At 42.4% G+C, this 23856-nt stretch overlaps 2 protein-coding genes across 4 annotated transcripts in view; one reads left to right on the top strand and one right to left on the bottom strand.

The window, feature by feature from the left end:
* The window catches only part of sh2d4a (SH2 domain containing 4A), a 64321-nt gene extending 47203 nt beyond the window's left edge, over window positions 1-17118 (top strand). For both annotated transcript variants that reach the window (XM_084324022.1, XM_084324021.1), the window contains exons 8-9: window positions 4454-4671; window positions 16121-17118. In XM_084324022.1, the coding sequence (XP_084180148.1) occupies window positions 4454-4671; window positions 16121-16213 (311 nt within the window). In that variant the 3' untranslated portion in view covers window positions 16214-17118. The remainder of the gene's footprint in view (window positions 1-4453; window positions 4672-16120) is intronic.
* Window positions 17119-18607: 1489 nt separating this feature from the next.
* The window catches only part of LOC311236777 (WD repeat-containing protein 76-like), a 29087-nt gene continuing 23838 nt past the window's right edge, over window positions 18608-23856 (bottom strand). For both annotated transcript variants that reach the window (XM_084324529.1, XM_084324530.1), the window contains exons 12-16: window positions 22899-23023; window positions 21354-21449; window positions 20352-20504; window positions 19300-19353; window positions 18608-19197 (exon numbers count right to left, since the gene is read on the bottom strand). In XM_084324529.1, coding sequence (XP_084180655.1) covers window positions 18954-19197; window positions 19300-19353; window positions 20352-20504; window positions 21354-21449; window positions 22899-23023 — 672 coding nt within the window. In that variant the 3' untranslated portion in view covers window positions 18608-18953. The remainder of the gene's footprint in view (window positions 19198-19299; window positions 19354-20351; window positions 20505-21353; window positions 21450-22898; window positions 23024-23856) is intronic.

Genomic DNA, 23856 nt, shown 5'->3' with positions numbered 1-23856 from the left:
TTTTCGGTACAGCCTCTGATAGTATACCTGATCTTCTCCAATTTAATATGATACATGACCGCTCTCATCCAGTGGCCGAAGACAGGTGGTCCCGGGTCCTTCCATTTGAATAGTATCAGCCTTCTGGCCAAAAGTGAGCAGAAGGCCAACATTCTAGATTCCCACCATCTAAAGTGGATGTCCGCTGGGGCCACTCCGAACAACGCAATATATGGTGATGGCTCCACTTCCTTTCCAAATATCTTAGAGCGTCTCAAAACATTTCTAAAAAAAGAATATTATGATTTCTTTAATGACCCCAAAGCAAAATGGATATACGGTATTTTTCCAAGGCATATAAACAAAGTAATTTAGAAGCTGTACCGGGCTGCACCGGGCAGAAAAGATCATTGATGCCAAGACGAAACGTTGCATTTTGCTGCATTAAGGTAAGACAATGGTTAATCTATTATTGGATGCCTTAATTTGAACACTTTATTTGCACTATATATTAAAAGAGTGGGGCTCGCCTCGCATAGCCTAGTGGGTGTGTGTATATTGACAAAAAAGGAATATCACTTATCTCCGCACCCCCAACTCTGACTTCCCGCGTCCCTGACCAGCGTTGGATCAATAAACGCGATCGATATTTGGAATGGCGAACAGGAATTGGAATAATCTTTTTGGAGAACATCTGATCTGAGGTAAGGAATCTATTTTACCAGTCTTGGGGTAATCGGAGCTTTTTTCACAGATATATCAACGTGTCCCATATGTGTGTGTGTGTGTGCTGATCAGGAAATAAGATAATCGATTTTTCAGCCCGCTTCTCTAGAGTGCATAAGTACACATATACTATCGATAATCTAGCGTTTATTTGAAAACGATTCATAAATAGGCCGAAAAATTACAACGTTTTTTGTGTATTCCAGTAAAGGGCGATTCCTGCAGAATCACTTTTTTCTGGAAATTTCCAAAAACTAGCGTTTTTCAAAATAGTATAAAACGAAAATGTACAGAGGAAAAAACAATCTGTTTCGACAATGTTGACTGCAAGCAAGTCATTGATAAGCGACGGGCGTATTAGACACATAGCCATAATTTAATATATCGTTTATGCGTTCGCAAATGTGCTCGCCCTCTCATTGAATAGAGCGTTGGCACTCAAGCGCTAAATCGTTTTTGATCCACTTTTTCTCCCATTTTCTATATCTTTCTCCCATCCCAATTTCGTATCATCCAATTCAACCCTCCCCTGTCACGAACGCTGTTTCTTGCCTCGCACAAGCCGGCTGCAATGTGGACTAAGTCATACATAGCACAAGTCCCCTCCGGTACTTGAGGTAACAGCAGTCGCATCTTTTCACCTGCGCAGCTCGATCTCTCAGTGGCGAGGAGTAACGCGTGGGAGGCTCACGCTGCCCCCGACACTTCCTGATTCTACTGCGCAGGCGCACCAACCGACCTGTAGGAGTCGCTGTCCACAACGCCCGATCCCCACCCATCAGTTTCCCACCCCCTAATACGGCCAATGTGTATTAGTATGAACGACCAGCTAAACTGAAAGCAATGTGGAGCGCTGGGCTCGAACAGGCGAGCCCAGCGTCTCCGCATTCGTGGCGAGCGCCTTGCCCACTATGCCACGTAGCCGCCCTCTGGCACTCAAAGTGTTAAAGGCCATCTGGATTCAGTGTCCTCGATGACATCTCTGGTGGCCAACTAATTTACTCTCAATAACTGTCAAACTAAATGAATGTGTGCAAAACTGTTTAGAGTTTTTGGAGGTGTGTGAGATTATGTGCCAAATAAATCGGCATCGTTTTTGGTGAATACTAGGAGAGAAAATACACAACATCATCTTGGAGCCTAGTATAGTCCGTCTCAGAGTAATAGAGGTTTCAACAACCCTTCATAAGAGTCTAGTATGGTCCGTCTCAGAGTGGTGGAGGTTTCAACGACTATTTATAGCTAGAACACAGCCTAATCCTATCAGGGAGACAAAGAGACAACATGTTACCAGCTAGTCAACAACAGCTGTACTTTAGGCCAGGGGTTCCCAAAGTTTTCAGGCTGCGACCCCCGAAATAACGGTGTCAGAGAGCCGTGACCCCCACTATTATCGGAGGTAAATATTTTTTATATATAAATGGAAATGTATGGTTGAAACACGCCTTTTAACCAGGGCCGGACTGGGGAAATTATTCAGGCCAGGAAATATAGTGTGAAATATATATAATATAAGACTTCATTTCCTGCATTCTGGTGCAGGAATCTTTTAATTTGTACCCTTTAAATGCCAATGTTTGTGATGGCATCAGAAATTATTGTTAAAAAAACAGGCTAGCATAATGTATGATTAGCAACAACACTGAGTTTGATGGATTTTCAGTTTTTTTGTAATGTCAGATTGAAAAAAATACTCACTCTTACCATAAGGGACTAAATTGTCCTCTTCAAAAACGGCATAAAAATATTACTATATGTTGAAATAATTTACCACTTTTTCTTTCATAAATCTTTTATTCAACTTCAGCCCTGATCATAACGCCACATATTCAATTCATTTTATAATTCTAACCCTTTTAATGCCAGTGTGGGTGATGACATATATTTGCAATATATCAAATGCAAAGTAGATTTTTCTGGGGGGGATTATTACAGCATGTGTCAATGATTAGCAACAACACTGATCCACCAATCACATGCGGCTCCCTTTATATTACATTTTTTCAAAATGTTCAGTTGCTATCGCATCATTCGCATGCACTCATCTGTGTTTCACGACACACATGGGTGCATGCTTACCAGCTGTTCGCCTCTTTTTAATGCAACATGCAACACTAATATCACCGACATCTAAGAAGAGAGATCCCCCCTTGAATTGGCCCTTCTAAGGTTTCTCTCCTCCACACTGCCTGTGGAGCATTTTTTCCTATTGTTAGGAGTTTTTCCTTACCTTCGCGTGGGGTACGTCTGGGAGTGTTGCATGCATGCATGCATTTATTTTGAGCTTATGGACCTTATGGTATTCTTGTTTTTTCTTGACTTACTGTGTTACTATGTATTTTTTCTTTTTTTCCCTTCTTGACTTGTTTAAAGAAGACGTGTCTCTGTTAAGCACTTTGAGCTGCACTCCGTGTATGAAAGGTGCTATATAAATGAAGATTATTATTATTATTATTATTATTGTGTGTGTGTGTGAGAGAGAGAAATTCTCCAACTTGTGTGAGTTGCAGTGATCTCCTGGTTGTTCCCCACCTAGGTTATCTAACTATCGCGCTGCTGCAACTAGAAACACTGGCCTGGCCTGCTTCTAAGTTCAGTGGCCTGACTGCATAAAAAAGCTTTTTTATATCATCTCGCGACCCCCCCCCCCCACGGCGGCTCGTGACCCCCACTTTGGGAACCACTGCTTTAGGCGACCACTGTTTTGGGAGTCACTTGGGTCATTTGGGGTCTCCCTGTGCAGATATTAGCCTCGAGATGGGGATCCATCAGCCAGCTGTCTGAATACAAATCAATATTAAGACAAAGGAGTACATATATACTGTATGTATATATCACATATATACTGATGAATTTAAGACTGTGTGCCATTATTACTACCAAATGTAATAATTGTGAAAGCCCCTTGAATATTGAAGAGCACTCCTCTGTTGTAATCCAAAATTGAACTATTTTATCACTGTTCTATGTTAAATACCCTGTTGTATGTCTGTTCCATTTTATAATTCTTAGTTTATTTCTAAACCGAATCATTTAAAACTATTTTTGTACTGAATGAAACTGTAAACAGAGATACTAGGTCCTAATGTGAAACACTGATTTACCTTACCTTGCTCATGCTCGCTTATGCCTATATTTTTTACTGTTGTGAAGCACTTTGAACTGCAACTTCTGTATGAAAAGTGCTATACAAATAAAGTATTATTATTATTACATATGTGTGTATGTGACAAATAAAACAAAACGTGTGTGTGTAAGAGAGAGATGCGAGTATGGACTGAATATATGAACATTAGCATGGCATTTTTGTGACAAATGTGGTGTCCTTCATCAGTTTATGTGGTGTTTAACACACATTCAGATACAATGGATGCCTGTGGCAGTGGTGAATTGGTGAATGATTATGAAAAAAGGGCGCCTTGATTTTTGTATCGACGCAAAAATAATTTGGAACCCACATGTCAAAAGACTGGTATGGTCCTTTAATCAAATTTAATGTTGTTTGTATTGAATGAAAGCAGATAATCTCCATCAGTTACAGTATCTATTGCAGCATATTATGCGTGTAGTAACGTTGACTTGAACACATTTTTCCTACCCATGCAAAGCCCACAATTTGAACACGACATCTTGCTATCCGCTGTCCTTATTAAGTTAAGCATAGAATTTGTTTGAGTTTCATGGTATTTTCCATGAAATCCTTGTCACAGATTTATCCCGACACTTGATATTCTCTCCTCCTTCCAAGGCATCATCTCGCGGGAGGAGGCGGAGAATTTACTGACCAATAGGAAACCGGGACACTTCTTGGTTCGAGTCAGTGAGAGGATTTTGGGATACGTTCTCTCCTATCGATGCCAAGACGCTTTCAAACACTTCCTCATTGAGGCCACAGAGGGATGCTTCATGTTGCTAGGAGACCAGATCAGATTCTCATCCCTGGCAGAGCTGGTGGAGTATCATGAGGTAATCAATGATCGTTTTTTAGTCTTGTTGCATTTTTTTAACCGAAGGTATGTTGACAGAATTACCCCAAATGTTAGAAGTGTTATTGTGAAAATGACGACTAAATGTCCCTTTGATGTCTATCCCCCTGGATATCAACAGAATCAAACCTATTTCAGATATCCAATCGGTGTCCTCTGAAATATTGGATAATATACACAGGTTACTGATTGACCAGTCACATCTAGCTGCATTGATTGGCATGGTGTAACCTTGTCCTATCTATGTATCAAGCATCTTTATAGTGTCTAGTTAACAGAAGGCCACTCCCCCTCAGACTACTGAGAGTTTGCTGTGCTCAGAGAGGGTGACTTAAAACACTTATAACAAATAATATAGAATAGAATAGAAATTCAGCACCACAGATCGCTCACAATGGTCATTTAGTGTTTTTTTTTTATCCGCTTTTTCTCCCATTTTTCTATATTTTCTCCCATCCCAATTTCGTATCATCCAATTCAACCCTCCCCTGTCACGGACGCTGTTTCTTGCCTCCCACAAGCCGGCTGCAATGTGGACTAAGTCATACATAGCACAAGTCCCCTCCGGTACTTGAGGTAACAGCAGTCGCATCTTTTCACCTGCGCAGCTCGATCTCTCAGTGGCGAGGAGTAACGTGTGGGAGGCTCACGCTGCCCCCGACACTTCCTGATTCTACTGCGCAGGCGCACCAACCGACCTGTAGGAGTCGCTGTCCACAACGCCCGATCCCCACCCATCAGTTTCCCACCCCCTAATACGGCCAATGTGTATTAGTACGGACGACCAGCTAAACTGAAAGCAAATGTGGAGCGCTGGGCTCGAACAGGCAAGCCCAGCGTCTCCAGCATTTCGTGGCGAGCGCCTTGCCCACTACGCCACGTAGCCGCCACAATGGTCATTTAGTTATAGTCTATTTGCCAACACAATGAACCCGGAAATTTTGGAACCACCAAACTTTTATGATGGATATGGATAGTATGAGTCACCAGCACTTAGAAACTGGCTGATGCTAAGTTGTACATGTTGGGCAAATTTTCTTATTTGCATAATTAGTAGGGGTGGGGGGGGGAAATCGATGCGTAGTAGTATCGCGATACTTTGCGTGGCGATACTGTATCGATACAGGGACGCCAAGTATCGATATTTAATTATTCATAAAAATATTATTATTTTTATTTTTTTGTATAAGGAAGTTGCATTGTTCATTTCAATACCTGTAATAGTACAGTAGTCCACACACACACACGTGCATTCAGTTAAGTTGGAATATGACTGTAATACAAACGGTTCAGTTTGTGAGGTACATGCAACACAGATTACAGTGTTTACATCTGTCTGCTTGAGAAAATACCATGTTCTGCAATATAAATTATTGAAGTGAGATGAACAGACTGAACTTTATTTTATTAGATAAAACATGTGACATGTTGACAGTTTTACTTTGCAGTTGAAAAAGGTAATAAATAAAAAATCTGATAAAAAAAAATATATATTTTTTCGCAATACTCAGCGTATCACGATATATTTAGTATCGCGATACTATCGTATCGTGCCGCAAGTATCTGATAGTATCGTATCCTGAGGTCTCTGGCGATTCCCACCCCTAATAATTAGCATAATCACATAAATTGACAAATCTCTGAAACTACTTGATCAATTTCAACAATGTTGGAGTAGTTTTGGGGGTTATTTGGGATGCTGAATCCATTGATGACACTCAAGTTTCGAATTGCCATATTTACTGGAATTTACCAAATTTCAAAAAGAAATTGTGCAATTTGTGCATTTTCAGTCAATTAGAAAGTAAAACTTATCTACTGACCCCAAATAGTTCCTATGGTAATGTCATATTGTCATAGTACAGTAGATAGGCAGGTGTATAAAGATCTGCGTTGTCAAGACAAAGACTCAGATGTGAAGGGCATCTGCTGTTTTATTTACTACCTGTAACGTCACAGCAAATTGGAAAAACACTAAAACTGGTCAAACTGTGTTCCAACAATAACATAGCTTAACACATTGGGTGCCGGGCATTGTGCCCATCATTGTACCCAGTCTGCCAGCACTCTAACCCTATGGAGATGTTTACCTTCTTTGCAGGGCTATAACTTTTTAAATTATTTAAATTAAACATTACTATGGCCCATTCAACATCGATTATCTATCGTTCCGGATGTGGGAACGTTATATTTTTTCATTCATATATTGTTGTGTTAATACCTTCGAGAATATAAGTATGTTTTTAAGCTTTTCTGCTGTAATTCCAAAAACGCTAGTTATAGGCCCTGACGCATATGATAGATTATCGATTGGCGTTTCTTTCCTATACACGCTATATTAAAAAATTCAAATGTATATGATCGGTATACATTATGCTTCATCATGCGTGAAGGAAAGGGGGGGGGTCGTTTATAATTCCTTGATCGTCAGTAACGGCTTTATTTAGTATGGGTTGATATATTGATCAGACTGATTGCAAACAAGGAAATGGACAATCGGGCTGAAAATAACGTTAGTGTCCTCTTACCGTTCGCCAATGAGACTGGAGAAAAAAAGATCCCAATTATTTGACGCCGATCTCCTAGATCCATTTCCGGTTTGTATGGCGCAATAAACGCCGAAATCATGGGCGGCTAGGTGGTGTAGTGGAAAAGGCGCTCGCCATCAACACTGGAGACGCTGGGTTCGAATCCAGCTCTCTGCGTTGCTATCAGCTTGGCTGGTCGTTCATACTAACACAATTGGCAGTGTTAGGGGTGGGAAAGCTGATGGGTGGGTCCTGGGCGTTGTGGACAGCGACCCCTACAGTTCGGTCGGGGCGCCTGCACAGCGAGGGTAGGATCTGGAGGGAGGTAGTGTGACCTTCCACATGTTACACTCTCCTGGTGAGAATCTGCGCTGCCAGGCTGGCTGCCGGCTGGCTCCACATGCGTCGGAGGAAAGCATGCGACAGTCTCTGACGTGAGTGTAACTCGCCGACCATCCACCAGGCGGCGGTATTGAGGCGTTGCAATCTCAGACAGGGTGCCGCTGCAGTCCCGAGGGAGGCTGGATGAATTATGAATGCCATGGCGAAAAAATTTAATATTGATCCCAAAAACTTTTTACGCTGTTGTTGGCGTTTAACGCATGGTGGGCAATAACGACTTATGCCATTTTTGGAGACCAATGTGTTAATAAAACAGAAATAACAAGAAAGGTATTTACATTACTCAAGCATATAGGCCACAACATAACAATATGTGCTTCTTCTTACTGCATAGTAGTAGATAATTACTTGTTTTGTAGTGTACGTCTTCCTGAAACTTCTCACTCAGAAAGTGGCTACAGTGTTCAGAACTCTGTATCCACATCATCAAACTCCTCCCCACTGTCTTCATCTGTTCTCCTGACCTAGACCAATCAGTTTTCAGGTGGGGTATCTCCATGTTCTCCTAGACCAATCAGTGTTCAGGTGGGGTATATTTATCCATGTTCTCCTAGACCAGTCAGTGTTCAGGTGGGGTATCTCCATGTTCTCCTAGACCAGTCAGTGTTCAGGTGGGGTATCTCCATGTTCTCTCCAGACCAGTCAGTGTTCAGGTGGGGTATCTCCATGTTCTCCTAGACCAGTCAGTGTTCAGGTGGGGTATCTCCATGTTCTCTCCAGACCAGTCAGTGTTCAGGTGGCGTGTATGCTTTTACCAACGCAGTTGTGTTTCCGGGTTCCCGTTTTGCGCTCTGATTGGCCACTGACCTACACGCGTATGCCCCCCCTCGCTATCGCCTTTGGGGCGTGAGATATGAAGACAGATTTAACTGGGTATAGGAAGGCAGTACCATACGAGCCGCAAATTGAACATGCAGTGAGTCTGCGACAACAACCCAATAATAAACACTCGAAACAGCTATTACCAGACAATTACAACAGCAGTGGTGCCTGCTTCAAATGTCACGTATTATAGGCTATAAGCCCGTTTAGATCTATTCGGAATAATATACATATACACCCTCTAGCAAAACATGACACAATGTGATCCTATCTCCGATAGAGCGGCTGGTCGCAGAGACGCGAGTTGAACGAACACATCGGGAGGAGAATGAATGAATGAATGAACCTGATGTAAACAAGACAAAAGCCTTTCTCTGGTCTGCATCCCCTTAACAATTGTGTGTATTGAGCCGTACTGTATTGTACCCATTCTGCTACTGCCTTCCTATACCCAGTTAAATCTGTCTTCATATCTCACGCCCCAAAGGCGATAGCGAGGGGGGGCGTACGCGTGTAGGTCAGTGGCCAATCAGAGCGCAAAACGGGAACCCGGAAACACAACTGCGTTGGTAAAAGCATACACGTGTTCAGGTGGGGTATCTCCCATGTTCTCTCCAGACCAGTCAGTGTTCAGGTGGGGTATCTCCATGTTCTCCTAGACCAGTCAGTGTTCAGGTGGGGTATCTCCATGTTCTCTCCAGACCAGTCAGTGTTCAGGTGGGGTATCTCCATGTTCTGTACTCCTAGACCAGTCAGTGTTCAGGTGGGGTATCTCCATGTTCTGTACTCCTAGACCAGTCAGTGTTCAGGTGGGGTATCTCCATGTTTCCAGCTCCCACTTATGTGCTGCACTGAGCGAGTGTAAGTGATGGTTTGGTCACTTTTCCTTCCTTTGATACCAGACAGGAGACAAACTTCAAAAGGGATGGACTTGTGGCTTGTATGATCTTGTCATGCTGGAAGCTCTGTGCTCTGTGATGCAGTGAGGCAGAGTGAGGCGTTGTACAGTCTGATGGCTGTTGGTATGAAGGATTTCCTGTGACATTCAGTGTTGCACCTGGGGAGTCTGAGTCTAACACTGAACATGCTCCTTCTATTCAGCCAGTGTGTAGTGGGTGGGAGGGTTGTCCATGATGGCGTGGAGCTTAGCAAGGCTCCTCTCTGACACCACCGCCAGAGTCCAGCTCCACCCCCACCACATTACTGGCCTTCCAGCCTGTTCGTATCCCCCATTCTCAGTCCGCTGCCCCAGCAGGTCACAGCGTACAAGAAAGCACCCGCCACCACCGACTCGTAGAACATCCTCAACATCCTTGTACAGACGTTGAAGGATCTCAGCCTTTGGAGGAAGTAGAGTCGACTCTGGCCCTTCTTGTAGAGTACCTCAGCGTGTTTTGACCCGTTGAGTTTGTTTGTCAATGCACTCTGAGGTATTTATAATCCTCTACCATGTCCACGTCGAACCCCCTGATGGAAACGGGGGTCACCTCCCAGATCCACAGCCAGTTCCTTGGTCTTTGCCACATTGAGCTGGAGGTGGTTATTTTTATTTTCTTTGTATTATCTTTTCCCCCCTCCTTTTTCCGTTTTTCTCCCATCCCAATGTTAGTCGTTATGCCAATTCCCAATCCCCTTCTTGGTCGTTGCGCACTCTACCCCCTACCCAGTCCCGGCGCCATGGGCGGGCATTAGGGGGCCGGGCCCGCCCACTGAGTCAGCTGTGCCCACCCTGGTAAAAACAAAATATATATAATTTTTTTTTTTTTTTTTTTTCAATCAAAGTCAACTATCCAAATCCTTAGTCTGGGACAGCCCTAGTGGGCACTGATGTCAACAACAACACTAGTACTGAAGCTAGCACGGCACTCTGTGAGAATTTGTTTTCTACCCTCAAGATTCAAGAACGTCTTTACAGAACATCGCCTTAGTATGCTTCATCGACGCAACTAAGGCCAATTTAATTCAGTTGGCATTTGAGAAGGACTTAACAAAGTTCAGGAATGAGTGGAGGGGCAGTGTTTTAAGAAGATTTCACTCTGTCCCCAAACACCGCTTGCCTCTCTACTTATGATGGTGGTGAGTAGCCTGTGGAGGAATTTTGTTTGCTTTTTTATGCACCTTATTTTTGTCAGTTCAGTTCAGTTTGTCAGTGAATTCAGAAGTGTTGAATAAATGGAGACTTTTCAAAGATATAGAAAATTAGAAATGTATTATCCTGAGGGAAATTTGACACTGCAAATCACTCAACATTAAACATTTAGACAGAACAAGTCACAAATAAGAATAAAAAAACAAATGGCCTAAGAATAGAATAAAATGAAATAGAATAAAATATACAGTAAATAAATACAGTAAAAATATACTGAAGTCTACAGGTGTAATATTGCACAGTGGTGTTTAAAAAGTAAGAGTCCAGGAAGATGGTAACTGTCACTCTGTGCTCAGTGATGCAGTGAGGCACAGTGATGCATTGTATAGTCTGATGGCTGTTGGAATGAAGGACTTCGTGTGCTGTTCAGTGCTGCATTTAGGCAGTGTGAGCCTATAACATGCTCCTCCTGTCAGCCAAGTATGTGTATAGTGGGTGGGAGGGGTTTTCCCTGATGGCCTGGAGCTTAGCAAGGTTCCTCCTCTCTGCCACCCTCGCTAGAGTCCAGCTCCACCCCAACCACGCTACTGGCCTTCTTGACCATCTTATCCAGCCTGTTTGTGTCCCCTGCTCTCAGTCCGCTGCCCCAGCAGGTCTGTTATATATATCCGTTCAGTCTGTTTTTGTATAAGTGAAGGTTCTTAAGATAGAGAGAAATTAGATTTTTCAATTGCCTCTCCTGTTTAGTTCAGCACCGTGGGCAGCGCCAAGCAAGCCACAGCGCCGCTGTCCCAGCTGAAACGTATAAACGGGAACCTGTGTTGAAAAACCATTGTGCCCCCCCGAGAACATTTTATGCCCCCCCACTAATTAGTTTCTGCAGCCTGGTCTGCCCCTACCGTCGTTCTGGGAGGGCGGAGACTATCACATGCTTCCTCCGACACATGTGTAGCCAGCCCACCGCTTCTTTTCACCTGGCAGCGCGGACTCTCACTGGGGCAGTGTAACGTGTGGAAGGGTCACACTACCTCCCCCAGATCCTTCCCTCGCTGTGCAGGCGCCCCGACCGAACTGTATGAGTGGCTGTTTACAACGACCGGCTTTCCCACCCGCTGACACTGCCAATTGTGTCAGTATGGACGGCCGACCAAGCCGGAGGTACCGCAGCTTGATTCAATCCCACTGTCTCTGCGGTGGTAGATAGACGCTTAGTCCGCTGCGCTACCCGGCCGCCCTGGAGGTGATTCTTATCACACCATGTGACAAAGTCCACCACCAGTGCCCGATATTCCTCCTCATTACCATCCTTTATGCATCCCACTATCAGAGTCGATGTCAGAAAACTTCTGAAGGTGGCAGGACTCTGACCGATAGTGGAAGTCATTGGTATAGTAGACAGTGAAGGGGGAGAGGACTGTCCCCTGCGGGGCCCCGGTGTTGCGGACCAGTCTGTCTGACACAGCCTTGTAGGCGCAGGTACTGCGGTCTGCCCGTCAGATAGTCAACAACCCAGGACACCAGGGGGGCCTCAACCTGCATCGCCTCTAACTTCTCACCCAGCAGCCCAGGCCGTATAGTATCGAAAGCACTGGAGAAGTAAAAAAAAACATGACTCTCACAGTGCTCGCAGGCTTGTCTAGGTGAGTGTCTGTTCAGTAGGTAGATGACAGCATCCTCTACCCCCAGTCGGGGCTGGTAGGCAAACTGGAGTGGATCGAGGTGGGGGTTGATTTGATACATCTGAAGCTGAAAAAAGTATACTTATACAATAAGAAATTTGTGACTGAATTAAAACATCATTATACTGGATCTTTAATGATATTAAGACACTTATTCAGTGATCAAATACAAGGAGAGTAAACTATGAACTTCACTGTTACATCATTGCTTTCGATATTGTACTACTATTGTTTTTATTTCCAAAAGATATAATGAATTAATCATATAATTTGTGTTGATCTGATACTACCTGCTATAAGGACTACAGCCCCCTCAGCATCGACGGGGCACCGGTTGAGAGAGTGAACAGTTTCAAGTACCTCGGAGCCCACATATCCGAGGACTTGACATGGACCACACACATTGACAGTGTTGTGAAGAAGGCACGACAACGCCTCTACTTCCTCAGGCGCCTAAGGAAGTTCCAAGTCAGTCAGAAGATCCTTAGGAACTTCTACTCATGTACAATAGAGAGCATCCTGACCGGCAACATCACCTCCTGGTTTGGGAATAGCACTGCACAAGACCGTAGCAGACTACAAAGAGTGACACGTTCAGCCGAACGCACAATTGGAGGGGGGCTTCCCACCCTCCAGAACATTTACAACAAGCGGTGCAAGGGGAAGGCTAAGAGAATTATTAAGGACTCGAGCCACCCGAACAACTGCCTCTTTGAACTGCTGCGGTCAGGCAAGCGATACCGGAGTCTTAAGGCGAGCACAGAAAGACTCAGAAGAAGCTTCTATCCCCAGGCCATCAGGCTGCTAAACGAACAATAATCACTATGCAACAACCATCAAATGCACACAGCACACACACCCACACGCACACACTCACTCAAACAAACAACACACTGCAGCACCCACTCTCCACACTTTAGATCACACAAACACACTTACACTTTATATTTATTGATAAAGGATTTGCACTACAACTCGTACACCTACTGTGAATTGTACCTAAATTGCACCTCGTCCCATTTCTCCATTTCTGCCTTGCACTATATAGTATTGTATATTAGTACACTGCACAGTATTGTATATTGTATGGTAACTACATCTATTCTGCATCGAACATTGTACATATGTCTAAACTGAACACTGTGACCTCATTTTCTTTACTTCTAATTTTACTGTTATTTTATTTCATACTTATCTTGTCTTGCACAGTCTCTGGAGCGCAACAGTAAGAAGCATTTTGTATAAAAGTATTCTGTACTTCTGTGTGACAACTATTAAAGAAACTTGAAACTTGAAACTTGAATCATGCCATTTTATCGAAGTGTCTACATAAATTTGGTTTATCTAGACAGGCTGTAGTGGTTTTCAAATGACCTGACGGGTAGATCGCAGTGTGTACAGTCTGCTGGTTTTTCATCCTCTTTCCTCCCTGTACTTAAGGGTGTACCACAAGGTTCCGTACTGGGACCTCTACTGTTCTCCATATATGTAAATTATCTTTGTATCAACCTGTCTAATGCTGCTTACCATTTCTATGCTGATGACACAGTAATTTATTGCTCATCTCCCAGTTTTGTGCAAACGATGGAGTTCTTGCAATCTGCCTTTGACATTGTTCAGTCACATCTTACCCAGCTTAAGCTTGTGTTAAATGCTGGCAAATCAAAGTTTATGCTCTTCTCAAATGGGAAGAGACTCCCAGCTGATCTTCCCACACTTGTTACTGCTGGAGGGACTGACATCGAAAGGGTTGCTTCCTACAAATATCTAGGCATTACAGTGGACGAGAACCTTACGTTTAAATCTCACATAGATAAACTTGTGTCGAAGCTGAAGCTTAAACTCTGCTTCTTTTTCAGAAACGGGTCCTGTTTTTCACTTAAAGTGAGAAGTCACGTGATCTCGACCACCTTCTTACCACTACTCGATTATGGTGACTTACTTTACATGTATGCACCTGATCAGTACCTTTAGAAAGCTGGATACTGTGTACGATTCTGCCTTACGCTTTGTCACAGGATGTGGCAATCGAGTGCACCATTGCACCCTATATGCCATTGCAAGTTACCCATCTCTTCAAATACGGCGATTTTCTCGATGGCTCTCTCTTGTGCACAAAGCTCTGCTTAACCCATTTAGACCTAAAACGCCTGCTAATAATGCATTATATAGCCTGCATACACACATGTTTCCCGGTTTCAATGGGTTAAACTGGTTCCCTCGTACCTAAGCGTGCTTCTGTGCACTAAGCAATACAAGTAGGGATGTTCGATGTTGGGCTTTTTACCGATATCACGATATTGTCCAACTCTTAATTTCCGATACCGATATCAACCAATACAGATATATGCAGGGTCCCCCCCCCCCCCCCCAAAACAGAATAATTTCAGGTAATTAACATTACATATCTCTTGTTGTGGAATTAACACAACATTATGCAAATCTTTTTATATATTTTTTTAAATCTTTTTCTCCGCCTGATTCTCTGTGCTTTTCCTCCCATCCCAATTTAGTCGTTATGCCAATTCCCCCCTCCCCTACCTGGTCGTTGTGCGAATGTGCCCCCTACTGGTCGGTCTAGAGACCCTGAGGTCTACCACATGCTTCCTCCGACACATGCGGAGACAGCCAGCGGCTCTCTTTTTCACCCGACAGCGCGGATTGTCATTGGTGAAGTGTAACGCGTGGGAGGTCACGCTGCCTTCACCACTTCCTGTCTTTTGCTGTGCAGGCGCCCAGACCTGACCTGTAGGAGTCGCTGTCCACAACGCCAGATTACCACCCATCAACTTCCCTCCCGCTAACTCAGCCAAACGAGTTAGTATGACAGCTGGCCCAAGCCGGAGGCAATGCCGACACCCGGATTCGAGACCGGAGTCTCTCGCATTGGTGACTAGCGCAATCTCCGCTGCGCCACCCAGCCACCCGTACATTATGCCTACTTTTGACAATAAATAAAATAAGAATTTGTTCTTACTTGCTTGCCCGAATAAAGGTTAAATAAATGTAAAAAAATTAAATAAATTAAAGCCATTTTAAAATCCTACGAATTCAGTTACCTCGGACAGTGCAACTGTGTTTGATAACTTACCTGTTTGATAACTTGCCTGAAATTGGAGCTTGCTGTGAATGTTTTCTGTATTTTATTGTGATGTTCTTTTTTATGTTGAAACTTTCTGCTGTCTTGCTTGGCCAGATCGCTCTTGAAAAAGAGATTTTAATCTCAATGATGCTTATCTGGTTAAATAAAGGATTTGATTGATTGAATCTGTACTATGAATTTCAATCAAAGATTTATATTGGCTTAAAGGGGAACAATGTTTCCAATACGTTATGGTCTAGGAAAGTTCAATCAATATTTGTGGGCTACTCTCACAGAAACCAGAAAAATAAGTATAGTCTGGAGCTGTTCCATTGATAGTGAATGGGACTTTTAATTTTATACCCAAACTATCAGCTTTATTCTACAGTAGTGTTCTCTGTTTCCCATTTCATCATCTATGGATCAGCTTGAAACTTTATATTTGATGACATCACAAGTTTGAGTTTTAGCACTATAGTTTTTAGATTAGGGAGAGTTGAATTCTTGAATTGGGTGTGTAGTTCCCTTTTAATGTCAGTGTAAATTGTGTGTCCATATGTGTATAGTTACTATGTGCATGACAACTTGTTGACTATTTTGGATATTAAGATATTTCCTTGCTATTATTTGTATATGTATACAGTATCTTAGCTTGTTTCATATCTGGTGCTAAAATATTCCATTTTATTTTATTCTACCTTAATTGTCTCCTTTAATGTCATACCAAACGACCAAATCAAATTTCTTGCATGTGTGTCCTACTTGGCAATAAAGACCTTTCTGATTCTGAAGGATTGAAGAATGTAATTTCTCCTTTTGCCCTCCAGGGGGAGCCAATCACCATGTCAGGAGGAGAACAGCTGCTCCAAGCATGTGGTCAGAAGACAGGCAGTGTGGACTATACAGACCTCTTCATCTGAACGAACAGCATTGTCTCAACTCAACCAGAATCCTCCCACCACTGACCTGAGACCAGCCGATATGAAACAAAGCATCAGTCCTAACCATTAATTCTCCTTGAGCATTAATAGAGATCTGATGCTCAGACCCAATTTTTGTTTGGCTGTTCACATTATTATCTTAACATGTGGCCATTGTCAGATTCCAGTGTGAACTGGTCAAGCTCCTGAACTGACCTGCATGCACAAATGAACAATAACAAAGATAAACATGGAGGTCAGTTAATTTACAAGTTGATGTACAGTGGAGACCAGATGATAGTGGTGGCAAGGAGGAGGTAAAAGAGAACCCACTTTGCTTGTACAGAAGTGTCACCCCAAATACTTATAAGATACACTGGCCCTCCACTCCATCACAGCTGTCTTCCATGTTGGTATTCACAGAGTGACTCCCGCCAGCACAGAATTGTGACAGTCTAGAGTGGCGTAAAAGTAGCATGAATTCCATTATGACTATTCAGACTGAGGTCCGCATTGCAAAAGATCAGACCTGTATCTGATCTAAATATGAAAAAATATTTAAACATTAGATTATGTGATTTGTGCTGTTCACTGTTGTAAAAAATTAAATAAGTCATGAGCAAAAAATATCAAATTTGGGCCACTTTTTCATGCAGCGTGAACATAGCCATAGTGTACCATTGATGTACTGTAAATTTGAGGCAGTCGCTCTAAGAGCAGAGATATCTAGCACACCGCGACGTCAGACGACTGCTTTGAAACATGCTAGTTTTTCATTCTGATCTTTGGAATCTACCCGGCACTCTGCTGCCTCTTGCACACCCTCCCTACCCCAACCTTGAAAACAGCAAGGCTATTGAGGACTTTGTTTGTATACTTGTACACTGAATAAAGGAAAAATGTATTGGGTTAAATTGTGGCTAAGTTCAATTTGTTTATATACTTGAAAGGGCTTCTGGAAATTGGGAGGTTGGTTAGACTGGCTTCAGTGATGCCATGCTGTAGTTTTTACAGTACATGCCGGTGAAGTGTTTGTTGTTGTGGAAACATCACTAGCTGCACTGGACAAAAACAAGGTTAAAGGAACAGGCCAACATTATGGGAAATACTTACGGTCTTCACTAATCTGACAAGAAGATGGGTACCAATTTCCTCTTCAGTAGAAAGCCATCTAGCTGCAAGCACAAATTAATGGAAGTGGATACAGACCAGCTAGCCTAACAGCTCCTGAAGTGTTAAGCTAGACTAGTGGTCCATCTGCTTCCATTCATTTGTGCTAAACTAGGCTACTGTAAGCATTTCCCATAATGTTGGCGTGTTCCTTCAATAGGCGTAGTTACCCTTGAGCTTACACTGCTGTAACAATGGACCCCCATTCTTTTAGGATTGGGTATGATGTGTGAAAAGACATCAGCTTAATGGTGGAAAAACTGTTGCTCCTGACGTAACAGACTGGGTTGCTTCACACTTTGACTGGAAAGACATGATAAACTAAGCAACAGCATGTGTAACATGGTTCATAAATCATAATGCTTCCATTTGCCATTGTAGGTGACTGTGTATTTTGGTCTAGTGTCCAGTCACAAAAATGTGTGTGCCTTTAACCCTTTGGGTGCCGTTAACGTAGAACTACGTGTTTACCGGGGGGGGGGGGCGCCACGCTCCAGGACCCATTTCATGTATGCACGAGGAGACATAATGATAAATCTAGCGTTGATTTCAGGAAGATTCGATAATCAGGCAGAAAAATGACAACGTGATAAGTGGATTCCACTAAAACGCTATTTTCACGTCTTTTTTCTGGAATTACTCAGAAGCACCCAAACTATATTCATATTCAAAACGGTATAAAACGGAAATGTACGGATGAAAACAATCAGTTTTTCCGCACGTTGACCAGAAGCAACTCACTGACAATCGACGGTGTTATTAGATCGATAGCTATAATATAAAATATAGGTTTAGCTCTACAAACAAGGTGAACGTTTACATGGGGTTAATGGACAGCAAGGCCAGATGCACTTCCCGGAAGGGGCGTGGCAGCCAATGTGTTAAGGGAATGACCCACAGAAGTAGATAGATGTTAGTTTATAAGGTCTTATTGATGAATATCAGCTAAATATAGTCCTGTGTTTTTTATTTATTCCTTATACATTGTTCACCTGGCATTTTGTTAATTTTGGCAACAAGTGGTTGGTCAAGTTCAAGTGTATCCCCTGCCTCCGTCCTTTCCTGTTGGTGGTGAGGCAGGTGGGTAGATCTTTTGTGACATAACAAAGGGGAACAATTATTTACAGCTTCTTAATCTGAAGAAAACCCCTCGCCAAACGGCAAAGCATATCTAATTTCCCCCCAGCACCTAAATAACATTTCAGAAAAAAATCCATTTTACATGATACAATACCTTTTAATATCTCAAGTGGAATAGGATGTCATCTATATCAGTCTGACAGAACTGAGAGATGTTATATAAAATGTGTATTATTTAGGAACAAAAGGAAAACGAATATTAAATTAAAAACAGCTTAACAAATTCAACAAAAGGCATTTCTAAAACAGGTCATAAAGGAGAAATAATGTTTACCGTCCTCAGCTTTCATTACAAAGCAATTACTGGCCAGAATTGTGCCTACTGGCTATCAAAGCAGAGCTGCCAACTTTACAATATATTTATTTTTCAATTAAAGAGTTGAGTCATGCCAAAACTTAAACACAGCTCATCCAGGTCACAGGTGTGTGTTCAGCCTGAGAAGACGTACATGTGTCCCGACGCCACTGCCACCACTAAGGCGTTCCTGCTGGGGTGGAAGGTGGGCACGGCCAGCACCCTCTTGCTTTCAAAGACTGTGTGGAGGCTCTTCCCTCTCTCGTGGAACACCTCCAGCGTGCGCGGCCACATCAGGCTGCCCACCGCGAAGCAGTCCTCCTGCTTAGGATCCCAGACTGCCCTGGGGGGCACCCCCGTGGAACATTTGTCGCCTATCCTGTATACGGAGAGCAAAATGGTTTCGACACAATCGAGGATGAACGACTGATTGCTAAGAAAATAGGAGTGCCGAAAAGTAGGGGTTCGGTGAGGGACTTACCTGATGGTTTTCAGAGGACGAGCAGTGGAAGTCACGGAGGTGGTGTCATACACCCTAGAGGACACGGAATGGAGAAGGAACGTTCACCGTCTTGATATGTCATTGTGAGGGAATTACTGGCCAGGACTGTGTCCTACTGGCTATTAAAGATGTTCAAAAATCTAATATTTCATCTTTCATGCCAAATCTTCTAAAAAGTATCAGAGGAATAAAAACATTACATTGAAGGCAAAAAAGGCCCGATATGAGAGAGAACCCTTGAATTTGTGATGTCAGTGAGATGTAAAATCGGGGGCTTCTCCACAGGCAATGAATGGAGCACCTTGTTGCTGAGGTTAGGCTGATCTTGTTTATATCATAGTAGAATAGCTACCGTAATTCCTCTAATAGTAACCGCCGTCTCAAATACAAGCCAGGTCTCTATTAATGGCCGGGTGCGCTCTTGAGCTAAGCAATTATAAGCCGACCTCCTAATACAAGCCGGGTTACTAATATACTGAGCTGCATACTGAGCTAGTTACTTGATTTCACTTTGAAAACGTTGAAATGACCAGTGACCACCTGTAATTGCACTGTTTACTATTTCATACAGTACTTGGTTTCAATAAATGAACCCAGTACATTTTACTGGGTTCAAACTGACACAAAATGTTGATTTATTCATTATGATCCGTTTGAAAATTTAAAATATAGGCCTCCCTCTTATACAGGCCTCCTCCTAATACAAGCCTGGTACCCGCTACAGTTGAAACAAATACAAGCCGGGGTTACTATTAGAGGAATTACGGTATTTATATGCTGAATATCCACACATAGACCCTCTGCACTATGCTGGGGGGTAACATCAACTCAACAGACATCAACAAACTGAACTAAGAAAAAAATAATTAAACATTTTGAGGGGACCTTTCATGTTTTTGATTAGTGCATCAATGTATGGTTTTAAAAGTGAATTCATCATCAATCCAAATATTACGTATGAATATATTATATAAATATGTATTCTGTGGGACTCAATAACTGTACCATTTAAAGTGCAGATGTGGACTCACCTGACCACGTTGTCCTGACATGACGTGAGGACTCTGTTCCCTGTGCTTGGGGAGAAGTAGCTGCCGTATGTAGCATCTGAATGGCCAAGCAGCGTGCAAGCTGGCTTGTTCACACTCTTCCCCAGAGAGCGGCAGTCATAAATGTTTACCGCCCTGCAGAAATACAAAGAACAGTGTGACTACAGTATATGATATCCATGTGCTGCTGCTACTGCTTATATATCAGTCATTTTACAATATGGGGACGGGGTAGTGAGACAAACAACTGTCAAACATGAAACAGACACACAAGGATGGATGCAGGGGAGGGGGAGGAGCTATGAGAAGGCCGTGATTTGGATTTGGGTTTGGAAAATGGAGACACATTCCACTCATCAGTTCTGGGGTTCCGGTTCCAGCGGCATGCACTGCGCTACCTTCCCTCAACTCCCTTATAATTATTAAAGTTTTATTTATGATTGGATCAACTACAACAGGACGTGTACTTGAAGTTATATGCTAAATGGTGCATTTATATAGCGCTTTTATCCAAAGCGCTTTACAATTTGGTCCTCACATTTTGACACATTCACTGACACATTCACACACCGACAGCGGCGAAGGTGCCAACCTGCTCATCGGGAGCAGTTAGGGGTTAAGTGTCTTGCTTAAGGACACTTCAACACGCTGCCCGGGAGGAGCAGGAATCGAACCGGGAACCTTTGGATTACCAGAAGACTGATCTACCTCCTGAGCCATCGTCGCCCTATGTATTATGCTTCAAGAAAAAAAACCACAGAGAACGCTTTTGTTGCTCATATAAGCAAACTCTTCTCTGACCAAGAACGCCAATCTACCACCAGTAGACAATGAGCACACGTTGTGACGGCCCTCCCTCTCCGTCTGAGGGTGCTCGACATGGAAAATGAATTAATCTTAAGAGTGAAGCATGATGGCAATGTAAACTACTGTATGCGTCTCTTTTCATGTGGTTCAGATAAATATGCGGTAAATGAGACATACCTGGATTCTGAAACAACAATGTAGTGCTTCTGTAGAGGATGGACACTGAGGCATCGGATTAATTTGCCGTCCAGTGGAGGCCGGGACTGACAAGTCCTAGGGAAATTAGTAAAAAGAAAATTATACAATGGACAACACCGTCTTTCCCAATGTTTGACATTTAGTCCACCGTGTACCCTATAGGAGTCATAACATCAATATACGTGATTTGGCAAAACCTTGTATAGGAGTCATAACATCAATATACGTGATTTTGCTGCATCCTTGTATAGGAGTCATAACATCAATATATGTGATTTGGCTGCATCCTTGTATAGGAGTCATAACATCAATATATGTGATTTTGCTGCATCCATGTATAGGAGTCATAACATCAATATAAGTGATTTAGCTGCATCCTTGTATAGGAGTCATAACATCAATATAAGTGATTTTATCCGTGTATAGGAGTCATAACATCAATATAAGTAATTTTGCTGCATCCTTGTATAGGAGTCATAACATCAATATAATTGTATCCGTGTCTAGGCTGCTTGCAGATATATCTAATACAATTGCCTATTCATAGACACAATTAGACTACAGAAATTCACCACACCACACAACCATCTTGGTGAGCAAATAATTTGTATGTAACAGTGTTGGATATACTGTATGTTGCAGTTGTTTTTACTACAATTGTAGTGTCAATTCCTGCAAAAATATGTGTTTCAACTGCAAATTAGACCATACAAGTTGTTTTGGAATACACCATGTGTACATATCTTATATTTTGAAGATTTTCCTCAATGTTTAGTTTAGTTTATTTAGCTCATTATTTAAAAACAGTGCTAGGAGGGAACAAAGCCCAAAGGGCTTGTACAAAGTTCCACTCCCGTCCCATCAATGTCCATAATAATATATGAACGAAATACATGTAAACAAAAGAAACTCAAAACAAGATCAGAGACATAACGAAAAAATGGAGGATAGACACGGATAGATATCATGTTCAAAACATAGCAAAGAGAGCCAATAACAAGAAACAAAACGTACAAGGAGGCAAAGGAGAGGAGAAGAACATATGAAAAATATATAATAAAGAAAAAGAACAGAAGAACCAGCCATATAGGTAACACTGTTACACAGGACTATCTTAATAAATTTATGATTTATGATTAAAGTAAATGGCCTTTTAGTTGCTTTTTAAAGATAGATAAGGAGGTTGTTGACCTCAATGATGAACGAGTGTTCCAGAGTTTAGGACCTCTAAAACTAATGTTAAATTGATGGCTAGATGTCTGACAGAAAGGTAAGTGGAGTTGATTACTATGCTTTGTTCGATATGAGTGAAATTCTGATGATGTTTGAAAAGCATTTAGTTTGTCAATTGATAATATGGAATATTTGCTGAACAGAGGTGCAGATGGTTCATATCTGGTAGATTGAGAAATCATCCTGAGGATGAATCTACCATTAGTTAAAATTAGCTTTGGAATAGCAAGGTTCTAATCTTTGTTGTTGTACATATCAGCGACTTAGATATATATATAACCCAATTATTACCTTCTACATCGTGTGTCAATGATGCCCAAAGCAGCAGAACCTTTATGCAAGTGGCCGACGACTAGTGTTGAACAGTCATCAGACAAGAAGTCAAAGCCCCTCAGGGTGTCCTCTGTGTCGTACACCTATTTAGACACAATACAGACAAATTGAAATACAGACACTGAAACACAACAGCTAAAACTGCAAATATATACTGTATATGCTATGGTAAATATGGGGAAAGGGTGAATCTTACACATTTCCAAGTAAATGTATTAATTCACCAACTTTGTCTTGAATCTGTGTACGTTCACTGAATATACAGATGTACTGGTGGGTTGATGAATGTGATCATTTACCACTTAAAGGAACGCTCCAACAACATTATGGGATGCTTACCGTCTTCTCCAGAGTGAGACAAGACGATAGATACCAATTTCCTCTCGGTGTGTTCAAGTCAAGTCAGCTTTATTTGTATAGCACATTTACAAATGACTAAAAGCCAAACCAACGTGCTTCACATGATAAAAACACATACAATGCAGTAACAAGTAAAAATACACAAATTACAGAAAAAGGTATTGTACATTTAAGAAAGCACGAGCAAGGTGCAATATAAAAGAGACAAGAAATTATATAAAAAGTCCAGAGTAACAGCGGACGTCATATACAAGTGGCAGGCTAACTCTGGTCAAAGGCCAGGGAAAAGAGGTGCGTTTTGAGCAGTGATTTAAAAGCCTCTCTAGGCTCTGGGCAGATCTTATGTGGGGGAGGCTGTTCCAGAGCCGGGGGGCAGCAGCAGCGAAGGCTTTATATCCCCTAGTTTTGAGCCTGGTCCTAGGCAGGACATTTACCAGGGCCAGTTTCGAATTGGAGCCTCCCGTAGGTGCTCTTTGAGAGCTCTTTATTTCGACATGTACATGGGTATCTTAGTGGTGTAGGATACCAGGCCCATTGCAAGTTGCTGTACTCTGCC

Source organism: Notolepis coatsorum (genome assembly GCF_963971535.1).
Source record: "Notolepis coatsorum genome assembly, chromosome: 11".
Taxonomy (NCBI): domain Eukaryota; kingdom Metazoa; phylum Chordata; class Actinopteri; order Aulopiformes; family Paralepididae; genus Notolepis; species Notolepis coatsorum.
The sequence above is the reverse complement of the archived record's forward strand: the minus strand, read 5'-3'. Positions and strand labels throughout refer to the sequence as shown.